At 44.1% G+C, this 13,725-nt stretch overlaps 1 protein-coding gene across 1 annotated transcript; it reads right to left on the bottom strand.

The window, feature by feature from the left end:
- Positions 1 to 1,735: 1,735 nt before the first annotated feature.
- On the bottom strand, positions 1,736 to 2,968 carry LOC133728926 (small ribosomal subunit protein uS4m). The gene is given in 3 exon segments (XM_062156375.1): positions 1,736 to 2,258; positions 2,261 to 2,935; positions 2,938 to 2,968. Coding segments are annotated over 3 exon segments (1,077 nt in total). The 3' UTR covers positions 1,736 to 1,887.
- Positions 2,969 to 13,725: the final 10,757 nt, after the last annotated feature.

The following is a 13,725-nucleotide window of genomic DNA, read 5'->3' as shown; positions in this document are numbered from 1 at the left end:
TTGCATTTCAAGCTTAGATTTGATCCAGTCAGACGGAGACACGTGGCAGCCATCACAAATATCTTCTTATCTCTCACGCACCCTCAGCACACCGGATCACTCTCTTTTTCTTGTGGAGCCAATGAGGTGCTGCCACCTCAGCTGACCCTTTCCTCTTGCCTACGAAAACGCAGCCAACCCACCCTTATATTCTCTCTCTCTTCTCATTCTTGGGGGACACCAACAGAGACCTAATTCAGCCGCACACACCACAGATCCCATCATTCTCTCTCTAACCCCAACAGCCGCACTCCCCAGTCCTCTTCTCTCTAACACTCCACCACACCACCATTTTTCCTCCTTCTCATATTTTCACCTCCTCATCAAGATTCATTTTCTTCCTCATCAAGATCCACCATCACCTCACCAAGATCCATTTTCCTCCTCATCAAGATTCATCTCACCAAAATTCCATCAAATCCTCATCAATTTCTCAAAGGGATTTCAAGGAGCTTCAAGGGATCTCATCTACATCAAGACTTGAGATTGGGTATAGTGGGAAGCCATAAATCAAGGCTTGTCATAATTGCTCCATAGCAATTTGTGACTTGTTCTTGTTACTTTCCACTCCTCTTCACCTTTACCTCTTTAATTGATGAATATTGTTGTTGATTTGTGGATGGGTTGTGAGTAGTCTATTTAGGAAGCTAGGGTTTGAGCCCTAGCATGAATTTAATGTAATAAATATGTTTTGATTTAATGGTTTTCAATTTCGTGTTTGGCATATGTTCTATTCTATAATATTTGGCTTAGATGCATGCTTAGGAGCTTGATTAACTCTTGAATGTGTAGATGAGCATGTCTAGAACAAATTAGGGGACCTAATCATTTCTCTAATTTATGGCTAGGACACTTGTTTAGAACATGGTTAGTTACAATACCAATTTCGATTGCCGTATTGGCTAGCTTGGGAACCTTGATTTTAGGACTCTTCGCCTTTTGGTGCAACTAGAGGCCCTAACAAGGCTCTAGATTGTTCCAATTGAGTTTCTACGACCCTTGATCCGGAGTAGGAATACCCTTTAAGGAATCTAATGACCCATGAGCCTTGAAAAGCCTTGGGTACGGTTCTTGATGCCACTATGAATTGAGTGACCATTGTCGGAATATATTTATGCATTAAATTTGGCTAGGAGGATACCCTAGTGACCTAATTTCCATTTCTTGATAAGTTTCTATTATCTTTATCTTTAGTTGCAATATTAATTTTCAATTGTCAATTTTATTTTTCACAATTAAAAAAATCAAATTTTGCAAACCACTTTCATTGTCCATACCATTTGGTTGTGAGCTTCCGCATTTATTTGTGGTTCTCTTGACCAATTTTAGGCTTGGTTGTCCGAGCCGAGCATGTAAATAGTTTGGTGCTATTTTTAGGTTTTGTTTGTTAAATTGTTGGTGACTTAGTAATCGGCACAACCAAGGATTGTAGTTAGCTTTTCAATCCCCGTGGTACGATAATTTCGGGTTCAAATATTTCCCACTTCTTTGATGACCGTGCCCTTATTGCGCGTAAGTTGCATTTAAGCACATCAAATCACCAGCAGTCGACTAGAAGTAGAAGACTGCTCTATGACGGGCTTCCCTATTTCCTGGGCTCTACCCGCTCGTCTACGCTCCGACCTAATAATTGAAAAACGATGTTTCCAGCCACTTGTCGTCAAAAAAAAAAAGGCAATCAATTAGAATCAAGAAAAAAAAATTTGAATAGTGAATCAAGATCTAGATGGATCCCTATCTTTATCTCTACCCACGGAGATACCTATCTATATGGATAGAAATCTATCTATGAATCGATCTAGACTATCCTCTATCCGGATAGATATGCCCCTATGAGCGAGCCGATCTTTATATGTTTTGGCCATGTCCGTTTCCGCTCCGAAGAGGAAGGTTTAGATCTTTCAATCTTATGTCGTGAGGGATGTGACCTATGTTAGGTCCATAAGATACCACAGCTTTTGGTGTTCTATGATTCACCTCCGAATAATGAGTAGGTAGTTCAATCCTTTTGATTCTTCTCTTCATAGTAAACTGATGGGGGGATGCGGAGCAATAGGTCGAATTACTATATAAAGAAGAGTTGTAAACTATAGGACTTCTTGTTCGAGTAGGAAGATTTCGGTTTTTCTCGTTCCTTCTCTTCGATAAGAATAGGGATTTGAAATGATACAAATTCCTCTTCATTCTGTTGTGCTCAGCGAAGGAACTGCCTAAGCATCTTTTTCGGATCCAAACCTCTTTGTTCTTTCTAAGTCTTCTTCTTGCATAGAAGAACCCAACTGTTGCAAAAACCGGGATTTTAGTAGTAGACGGCATCCCCTCTGAGTTTTGAGTAGGTGGAACCATTCTATTTTTGTTCTTCTCCACATTCTTACCGGGTGATCCAGGAATTTGCCTATGATTTTTTCAACTGATATTTCGATATAGAAAGATCTCCTTATTTCTTCACCGCGGATTCTCGCGTCATTTTCTTGAAAAAATATTAGATCAGCGTGGGACACTTTTAAATGAGTAATGCTTACCATTCCATTATTCACACAAACCCTTCGATGACTTATCGGCTGCCTTGCTTGAGGAATAGTTTCACAAAAATGGAGACAAACCGGAATAACGTCCGATCTTGTTTCTGGATTGAGTGGAAAAGGGATATATGAAGTTCGCTCTGTTCCTCTGTGCATCTCTGTGATGGGTAAATCCCCATGAAAAAGGGGCAACTTTCGTGTAGTTTGTGATTGGATGTAACTGTTAAGATTTTTTCTCGGATAAATCTTTCTCTTAATAGATCTCTTCTTGTTCCTCAATCTTCGGAGAATGTGGCGTTGTATTATTGTAAGTTCTCTGTTCCGAACATTTCCTGAAAGTAGACGACAAGTTTTAAATCTTAATGCAGGCAAGGCATATCTCGTTGAATCAGTCTTTTTCGCTCCATCGGGGCTAGGGGAGTCGAACCCAATTTTTCCACGACCCCCTCTAAAAAAAGACTTTAGAAAGGAACTTCGCGTCACTCCACTCCATCTAGCCAAAGGAAATACCTTAATTCAGCTCCGAGCGAGAAAACGATTGGCTTGAAAACAGCAAGATAAATTTTTCTGAGTGTATTAAACGAATATGACAAGAAGATCGATCCCGTATGGAGCCACCGTCACACTATGTCAAGCAACCCACCCTCCCAAATTTTAGGTTTTGCGGACAAGCGCTTCCGGATCTTAATTACGGAGTTTCTGCTGCCCAACAGACTTTCCTGTGTAAGACCATAAGCCGTCTCGTAGGCATCGTTTTATTTTCTTCAAGTCCGGAGACTCGAGCTTTGATAGGAAGTGGACTTTGTCCACCTAGGCCGTCCCAAGAGAATCGATGGCTTCAAAGATCTTGGAGCTTTTCAGAGGAGGTGTTTAGGACTGGGTAGCTCCTAGAACCTTTTTTTGTCTCTTAGTTGTTGATGGACTGAACTAGTCTAGTCCTTCCGGCTCTCTCTGAGTTGTATCTTTGTCTGGGGAATGCCCCTGTGCCTCTGTACTTTTATTTTCTTTTATGCATTTACTCACGTAACCAGCAGCAAGGACTTCTTCTTCTCCAGCATATTATGCCCTCATCACGCTCATCTGCATTTTCAGCTCCCTGTTCTAGGCTAGTATCAACTGCCAGCTCATGGCCACCATCTTTTCCATCTTCCGGTGCGGAGGAGGGAATGGACTAGGAGAACCTACTTGCTGTTCAGAACAGTTGGTTGTATTGCCTCCTAGCACAGCAAATTCCTCGTCATAGTTCTCTGAAAAACCAGTTATGAGTCTACGGTTGGCTCATCTTGTAAGCCGAAGCTCCAAACCAAAACAGCTCTCTACCTTCCTTGGCAAAGAGAATTTCAAGTCCTTTCTTGATCTCAAGGCAAACTTCTCGATGTTCGCCTCTTCTGTACAGTTTCCGGATTCTTGAAGTAAACTACCTTAGTTATCTCCTCATCTTTGAGAAACTGGATGACCTTGGCCTCCACTTCACTCACCGAACCTGCCTCTATATCACCCCTTTGAGAAGATTGTGCCCCTCCGCACGTTCCTCTCAATTGCTGGAACTCCATGTCAGTCCCTTGCGGAAGGAGAGAACGGATTCCATAAATCTTTCAAGGGCAAAGCTGCCCGAACCTGGAGATCTATCCATTCTCAATTCATTAATTGCAGGGAGCCGCAATTCACATCAAAAAACTCATTAACCCAGTACTACACTCCAAAAGGTCAACCTCTAAATCATACTAGAAGAAGAGACTCTAAACAAATAAAAAACCAAAAGAACCACAGAAGCCAGAGCAACCACCGAGCAAGGAAATGCGAGGAAACCATAACAACCAACAAAAAACCCAATCACCGAGCAACTAAAGTAAGAAACAAGCAGGGGGAGAGAGGAACAGAGAAGCCTCCGCTCCAATGCACAGCTCACCCCCCCGTCTATTTCGGAGAGAGCCGTTCATGCAGCACCTGTATGAAATGAAAGTAAGTACCATCCAAGGCCGGCCAACGCTAGTCACTTTATCTGTTGTATTTGATTCCTTTCCTTCTCTCCCACCGGAAGTTGAGGATGTTATGTCGGTTGAACACCCGAAGCAGATATCTCCGTTTAGGAGAATCGCGTAGAAGGGGGTATTGAAATAGAGGGTTGGTTTAAAGCTCCTTCAGTGCCCATGTATGATTCACCTTCCTTAAATGCTTTAAGGAAGCGGCTACCTAGATTCATTCTATCATGATATGCATGAAGACCGGAGCGCCTCACGTCCATTAATAAGAAAGAAGAAGCAAAAGCCGAAACAGCAAGATCTGAGCGGGTGCCCACGACGAAGTCTTTGGGTCTGGTTCCGGTTCTTCGTCTATAAAAGATGTCTTTGCCAGGCTATTTCCCGCACTCTTTCTGGGTGAAGAAGACTCGGAGTGTATTGACTTCATCTACGCGCCTCGAGAGTGGGCTCCTTGCCAAGTGCATCGACTTCTTTATTGATTGGATTTGACGGTTCACCATTGGATTTATTCATCTCATCTCGGAAGGGCCTATACTACGAATGAATCCACTTGCGGAAATCCGGGAGGGGGACAGAAGTCTGTTATCGAAGCAAGTCGGAGACTCCCTACCTTTGGGACGCTTTTAAGTGGTCGGCGGCTGCTATTCCACATCAATCCCAGGAGCAGTGTAACTGCCCTTCCTTTCCTACGGCGAGGTTTCTCCCCTTCTGTTATATGATATATTTTTATGATTTCTCTATCTGTATCAGACCAAAAAGGCATGCGTTAGAACGTCTTTCGACGAGAAGGTCAGAAGACTTAGCAATCTCGCTCAGAAAGAGAAGCTTCCCGGTCAAATGGTGTATCAGATGATTGAATTGACTTGGTTGAATACTCATATTTTAGATTGCCGAGCGATAGTGATTAACCAGATGCCCTTGGCTCAGGATGGACCTTGCTGGTTTAAGTCCTTTTCTTTCTATTACCGAATATGCCACCGTATCGATATCGGCAAGAGCGGAAAAAAGATCATAAGAGAGGGAAGAATCAGTCTTAGCCTTACGGCCCCTTTCTGGGAGTCCCGCTCTTTAGGATGGCTAGAGGTGACAGGAGAAGAAAAATTTCAATTGTCAAAAAAAAGTCTTTCAATGTCAGAGAATCGACAAAAAAAGGGGGTTTAGTGTAATACGAAAGGGTTTGCATTATAAGGAAAGTAGGTACACTTACCTGACCGCCGAATTCCTAGTAAAAAAGAAGGGAAAACGTGGCATTCAACCAAGGAAGAGCATTGCTACATGGAAGGCTCTACGGGGTCGCTTGTTAACTGATGCGGCAACAAAGGGTATTTATCTTTCCTCTTGTTGTTCTTTAGGGTGTGGATTCAGTGGTGCTAAGGATCGAAGAGCGGTCCATTGAAACTAAGAGAGCATAATTAATTATATTGATTAATGTTACTGATCGGCAATAGAAAGCGAGAAGCCACTTCTTGCTATCTAAGAATGGCTCCATGGATCTCATCGGATGCTGCTGAAAAATTTCATATATAAAGAAAAAAAGAATTGCGTAGAGCCTTCCATGTAGCAATCCACTAAAGGCTAGGTGGTAGTTTACTGGCGTAGTGCGAAGCGCTAAGGTTCTGAAAGAAGAACGGATGCAGAAAGAAAAGGGCAGGGCTAGCAAGTAAGAATCTTACACCTTCGAGATTAAGAGCGCCAGAGCGCAGCCCTCAAACTACAAATTTAATAATAGAATCCGATACCGAACTCATCCTTGTAGGTTCTGCCCTTTCAGCTGACTCAAACATTCCCCCTCCGGGAAGGGATCATTTATTTCATAACCGGCGCATAAGGGTTCTTCTATCGTGTTTTTTAATCTACACAGAGTGAATCGAATCGGTCCCTAAGGCAAAAGAAAAGGGTACCGGCCTCATCTCTATGGAGGCACTTCTTCCCCCCGTTAATGAATCATCTCAGAAAAAGGCTAGGCGCCAAAGGCGACGAAGCAACAATCACCTCCTGCCATTCGTGCTACCGACCAGCAAGGCAACGAGCTCAGTCACTTGTTTTGGAACACAAGCCAATAATCTGTGTTTCGCTCAGATGTTAAGAGCTATTCGTGTCGGGGTACAGGATCGGCTTGCAAACTAAAGAATTGAACCAGCTTTATGGAACGCTAAATGAATCAATCGGGGATCGAGGTTCCGAAGGAAAGGCGAAAGTGTTAGACCGTCAGTTCGTACGAAGTCTCGAGAAGCGGGATCTCCTGGCCGAGAAAGGACTGCCCGAGTTTCTGAAAGAAAGGCGTTCGTTCTGAAAGAAGGTAGTTGTGTTAGACTGGAGCTCTATGGACTCGAGCGTTTGCTCTCTAGACTGATGTTGCCTTAAGGACCTTCTATCGGCTTTAGGAAATGTAGCTAGTTAGATTCTATTCTTCCTAGCGACTCTGCATCCTTGGGCGAATAGTAAACAGTATGGAATTTTTTCTAAGAGCCTAAACGGGTCGTACCATGTAAGTAGTTTAGTGACTTGACTTCTAAGAAGAAAAGAAGAACCGACGGCATTGTCTTGTCACGGAAGTTATGAGGAGGCTCCGAAGGAGAGAGAGGAGCCGTGTCACTCTTTGATGAAAAGGTTCTGTTTTAATGAGTCTTTATTGTGGGTAGAATGCCCCCCTCAAACCTCCCTAGGGGATCTGTTGAGGTAGGATGTCCACTTTATAGGACTTTGCGTTAGATCTAAGCATTCATTATGAAACCTCTGCTTCGACCCTGAGAACGACTCCTCTCCCTGCCAGTCGAGCGGCTTTGATCAATCCGACTTTTATTGGTTTTGCGCGTGTCATAAGTTAATAATTCATGTTCGGATCAAACTACACTTTCAGTGCCTTCGGTGCCTCCTACAGGCTTTGGTACCTCTAGACTCGTTGCGGCTATCCTATAGCAGAAGCAGATCGGCCTGTGAACGAATCCAGGAAAGAACGGAATGGACTGGGTTTGCGCTTGTTTATCATGGGTCTGGAACAAGTACCCGAATCGATTTCTCGTGTTTTGGTTAAAAGCATGCTTTCACCCACGCCTGCGGCCCCTTCTCCTCCTCACAATAGTGGATAAGTGAAAGAATCGAGTGTTCACCGCCTCCTTCGTCGGCACCTTGACTTCGCAACCTTACTTTGCTACGCAACCTTACCCGCGACATCCCTGGCTGTATCTTCCACATGAAACCTTTCTCTATTTGCTCAACTCATGCTATAGGGCTCCCTCTTTGTAGTGGCACGAGTCCACGAGCGAAAGCGAAACCCGGCTACTGAGAAGGCTGCCAAGGTCGCTGCTGTTGAGGAGGCTCGGAGGGTCACTGCTGTTGAGTACCGAACCAACCGAAAGATCCATTAATAGCAGTTCTATCAATCACTCTTTGAAGACCGGGCCCGTTCTGCGGGTCTAGAACTCGAAACGCTAGTCAGAACATCGGATTACCAATCACCTACCGTGCCCCGGTTTGGTTCCGTATCAACGGCCAATTTCCGTTAGAAGAGAAGGTTCTGAGGGCGGTAGTGGTATTGACATGAGAGTTTTTGTAAAGGAAGGTTCTGAAAGAAGGAATGGTTCAAGACTTTAGATCATAGTGGGACTCCGATCTCGTCGGCTTCGTTTCGGATCGGATAGAACGAGCCCTTTTGGCTAGGCAATTGTTCTTTGTTAGTCTCGCAATGAATAGAATTAATCACTTAGTTTGTTCTGAAAGTGATTGAATGATCCCTTGTTGGGCAAAGAAACATTATTAAGAGAATCCAATTGAGATAGTTGCAGGAAGCTTCACCAAGTTGCATGGTATAGATTGGAATGCAGTAACAGATTCATAGAGGCAGTAACAGATTGTAAGAGAGTGGCCCGTACGCAATCTTTCTTTCAGAGTTAAAGAAGTCTAAAGACCTGTACGGGACGGGGTCGTAAACACACGATTCGAGCCGGCTCAAAAAAGTCCTCAATGAGTTTACGAGGGGGTTCGGTTCCTTAGGTCTTTGTACAAGCCAATAGATGGAGTGCAGGTGGTTACGCTTTACTTACCTCGAAGAGCTTTTCACTTTTCAGCAAGACCTTTTCACCATATAGATTGAGGCTGAGGCCTCTTGTCAAAAGCCTAGTCTTGTTACACGCCTGGCGAGCGTTGCTCTATATGGTCGGGCGAGCTAGCCTATTTATATTAGGTAGACTTCCATTCCGAACCTGACTTCGCTGGATTCTGAACTCATACAGCTTGTAGATCCCCTTTGAACAACCCACTTTCACAACTCTGAAGAATACAGCGGCAGCGATTGAGCGTACAGATCAATTCGTCACTAGAGTCGCCTCCAACGGTAATTGATCCCAACCATAAACGGAAGCCCTTCTTTTTTATTGAAGGACAAAGCAGGTCCACTACCACATCAGGAGTAATAGCACGGCATGAGAGAGACTTCCTGCAGCCTAAGGCAGAACAAAAAAATTTGATCATTATCCGCTCGGACGACCTACTCCTTAGTTGAACCAGACTTTGCCGCTCACCTTGTCATCCGAATAAGGAAGAGACAGGCACCGAAGGTGAGGAAAAACTGGTACAAGGAGTCCAGCTGAACCACCCAGATTCTTTCATCAAGCAACACAGCCTAGCCCGAGTTCGTATTGGTAAATTTCGGGTCAGCAGGCAAAGGCAGCACCCACGTTCTACTTGCATATAGAAGTCGATCGGACATTCATATCACTATGGTTAGCTCCTACTCCTTCTTCACTTTACCCCTTTTATATGAGGCCTTTTTCAAATTTAAAGCCGCTTGGCAAAGAAAAGAACTTAGAGCGGTTTCGAAGCGAGATTGTCAGGGCGGTACTCTGACTAAAGCATTAAGGAGGCGCCAAAGGCGTTCTGTTTCGGTTGGCGCGTTGCAGTAATGAAGAAAAGAATGAGATTGGTTCGGTCTGGGCGAATTCATTTAAGTATCGAAGTTTTAGTTATTGCCATCCCTTGCTTGGCAGCAGTGGGCTTGGTAGTAGCATAGGTGGGTCCTCGGGCTGTTTTTTTTCAGGGCGTAGGGATCACCGTCTCATTGTGGTACCCGAAAACTTTCTATGCCCACATTGAATAGTTTTAAAGCGCTGTTTAGTGACTTTTATGTCTTCTGCTACTTTAGGAAGATTCAGACAGTCTTTTATGCCCTCCTTTAGGCGTCTAGACGCCTTCCCCCGATGCGTAGTAGCTCTAGTAAGTCCGTAGCTAGATCTGGATCAGGATGCGGGGTTTGAGCTTCGGGGTGAGGGAGAGATGGCTATGTCTATCCCATCCCTTCTTTGGTTCAGTCTTTGGTAGTAGGTGTGATATTGAAGGAGTTCAGGGCTAAGGGCTGGAGCTTTATTCCCACTCCCGGTAGTCTGTCTTCAGTAGTTCGCTTGGAAAGTAGTCTTTCGTAAGCAGGAGCGTAGCGCTTCACAGGTGAAGGTGCAGGATGTGCTTCTTCCCTTTATAGCGGCTTCTGTAAAAATCACATAATTTTTTTCAAAAATCCTATCTCCCCCTATCTCTACTTCTGCTAACGAACGCTAGAATTAGGATATCGAGAAAGAGGGTAGACCGTAGAGGGTTCAACAAAGAAAAGCAAGAAAACGTAAGGGTTGGGCTTACGTTTTTCAACTGCATCGTACCGTACTATGGAAGGAGTCCGTACCTCCTTTAGATGGATAGAGCCCCTGTGCTCCTAATGTAGAGCGAGAACTACTGCTACCGTGGAATCCGAGATCACACATGAGTACCTCGCGTTCCAAAAAGAGCGGCTGCTAATTGGCACTAATGCTAATGGGGACCATCGATCAAGAAGGACTTCGGAGACTGCAATCGAATTGAGAAAAAAAAAAGAAATATAGGCAATGCAATTGTCTTCTAGTTGCGCCTCTAACCTTACTACGCTAGCCTGATAAAAGGTCGAATTCAGCAGGGCTGCAGGCACGAAATGCCGATCAAATCCGTTAAAGGAAGCCTAATCAAAGCAAGCAAATAAGAAGATCTGACTGAGTGGCCGGATCTCGAAAGGCGAGAGGCTCTCATAAAGACGTATGAGAAAGGGAGGGTCGAGAGAGGCTTATTGCACGATCCACCCAACTCGGCTAAGCTAATAAATGCTGCATAAGAGAGCGGGAGGCCGGCCCATGGGGGTGCACACCCATTTAGGAACATATGCAAAGAGGTAAAGAGAGAAGTCATTGGATTTGGTAGTTCTCCATTGACTTTGATTTGTTCGTACCATTCTGCCATCGATCACTGGGTTGGTGAGTCACCCCCAAAAAGCATCGAGAAAGGTCAAGCATATATGTTTTATCAAAATGATCAGCGGTCTCATTTATGCTATGCCCTGCATCGTGTTCGTGTTCGTGTGTGTTTATTGAGCTTTCTTCACTTCAGCGCCATGCGCTTTGCTTCGCTTTATAGAAGAGAAAGACCGTTGCCTTGAGAGTGAAAAGCAAGCGCAAGCGATAGAAAGGATAGTACCTTGCGCGTTCGCGTGAACTACTAAAAAATGGTGAGATCATTAGATCATTAGTGAAAGAAGGACCAACGACGATGAAAGAGGAGAAGGAGGAGTCAGTCTTCTTTGAAGATCGAGGAATAAATCATACAATTATGCCATTCAGAAGAAGTCTTCTACAGAGGGAAAGCCTGTTATGAGTAAGTGGAGAGGAAAGATCTCCAGAGATTCTTATCTCATTCCATTCCAGTGGCTCGACCAGTAACCAATGGCGAAAACTAAAAAATCCATGGTTTCCCGGTAGAACCCCATTTCGCCCAAGTTGTTGCCAAACCGGAAAAAAGAAGCGGTTTTTCGCACAGCTTGCTCATAGTGCAGGTCCCACTTGTATATCGTATTTGGCCGAAGAAGCATCGGAGGAGTTCTTACCTTCTTGGGACTCCATGGACCAAGATCTGCTTTCATTATATGGGCAATACCGATCTACTTTAGTAGATCATATGGATGTAGAAAAAGCTTATGAGTTTGATGAAATGGAAACATCTCTTTTCCATTTCTATTTACCTAGTTCATATCTTTGTTTCGTGTGTTTCCGGGAGGAATTCGATCTCTTCAATCTCGGGATACCACCTAAATAACTGCGGCCAAAGAGTCAAATAGGTCGGGAAGAAAGAGTCTGAGGTTGGGTCGGACGACATACATCTTGGAAGGAAGGTTCATTCTTTGAATCCGATGGTGACTTTTGTTCCACTGCTATCGTCAAGCTTGGACATGGTGCAACAAGAAGAGAATTAGCAGAATAGGATAAAGAATTTTATATTATCATCGACCCTCCTACCCCACCCACCGCCCTGATCCTGAATCTGCTTTAGACTAGCTTTACATTACGAAATACCACTCGGGGAGTTCGAGGGAAGAACCCAGAACCCGATCTACGGCCGAATAGCAACTCGTACGTAAGCATACACACTTCAAGCAGAACTCAAAGCGATCATTCTTTCAGAACCTTACCTACATAGCCATTCTTGCAGATCCGGGCGTTGCGTGGTTGTTTTGCAAGATCTCGCTTTCGGTTCGTAGAGTGGATCAAACAAACATGTGTTCAGCTTGATTCGTTGGTGCAGTCACTTCGTCATCTTATGATTTGAAACTAGATTCCGCCTACGCAAACAACGTAGTTGTTGCTTGGTGAGTCCCTTCGTTTGCTTTGTGTGCTCCTTCGGGTTTCTAGTAGTAAGATCGGTTTCAAGATTGAATCAGTGGTCAGCCTGTGCTTGAACGACGGCATTCCAAGAAGCAACTTCCTGGATGGTCCCCTATTGATGAATCAAATCACTGGGGAAAATTTGTTTTAAGTTTAGCTCGGTTAACAACTGAACAATCACGGTAAGGCACCACCCTCCTCAGTCATTCTCCTGCTTAAAGGAACACAGTCAATAGCACCATTTGAAATCATCTCTTGAATAGGCCAACATCCATCTATAAGCTCACTAACGGGAGGATCACATGAGAGTCTAAAATCAGGAAGACTGGGCTTCCAAATGCTTATTATATCACGCCTGCCATAGCGCACCACATCTCCCCCCTCTAGTAAGCTTGACCAAGCGTCTGGACGCACTGAAGAAATAATAATCTGGAAAGTCAAAACTTTTAAGAACTCTTGCCACTCAGGAAGTCTCCAGCCTCTTTAAAATCGATACCTTGATTAAGTGGATAGAAACCATATTCTCTTTCACTCTATCGTAGATGTCGGCTATTGGTCTTTCGAGAGACTCAAAGAGGATAATATTAGGAGCACCATTGAAAGCGACTCTTAATCCCCTATTGAAACTGACGGTCCACGATTAACCAAGTAAGCAGCAGTCTTAATCGCATCAGCCCAAAACATCTTTGGCAAACCTGCGTCTATCCTTGCGCGCTCATTCGGAGTCCTATTCATACGCTCAGCTACTCCATTTTGCTGTAGAGTTCCAGGAATGGGCCTCTCTGCACAATAGTCTTGGAAATTCTTCTAAGTCTATTCACCTCCATTATCCGACCTCAGACATTTAACCTTCAATCCTCTTTCTGTCTGCACCAAAGCTTTCCACTTCTTGAAAGTCTCATAAACATCCTCTTTTTTTTTTCACAAAATAAACCCGCGTCATCAATGAATGTCACGTAGTACCTTGAGCCTCCTAGAGATTGCACAGGTGAAGGCCCCTACACGTCAGTATGAACCAGTTCCAACTTTGTAGTCTTTGGCGCCTCTAGATTTTGATCTAGCACGGTTATTCGAATTCCTGTCAGTCGCTCTGCCTCTAGTCCCTGTATTGAATGCTGCTGGTAGTCAGAGGTTATGAACTAAAGAAGCTGCTTTCGTTCCTGAGAGAAGGTTTTCGTATTCGGATAGGACACAAAAAATAGCATAGGCATAGATAGAGAGTAGTATATCAGACTTTTTTTGGATTGTTGAAATCTCATAAGTAGAGTGTAAATCCAATTTGCGAAGGGAGGGTAAAGGTCTTTTTGGCTTCGACTCCCATTGCTTTCTTGTGGCGAAAGTAGGCCGCTCCCCTTTTCGAGGAGCGGTAAATTCGAAATAGTAATACGCTTTTTATTGGTTATTCAAGAGGTTTACATCCCCTTTTAGTGTTTGTCGGGATTCTCCTCTTCTTTCTCATCCCGGTTCGGATCGTTATCGTTCCATCTGGACCAAAAGTCTTATTTATTCGAT

This window comes from Rosa rugosa, chromosome 2 (assembly GCF_958449725.1).
Source record: "Rosa rugosa chromosome 2, drRosRugo1.1, whole genome shotgun sequence".
Taxonomy (NCBI): domain Eukaryota; kingdom Viridiplantae; phylum Streptophyta; class Magnoliopsida; order Rosales; family Rosaceae; genus Rosa; species Rosa rugosa.
Note: the sequence above shows the minus strand (reverse complement) of the source record. Positions and strands in the feature narration are given on the sequence as shown.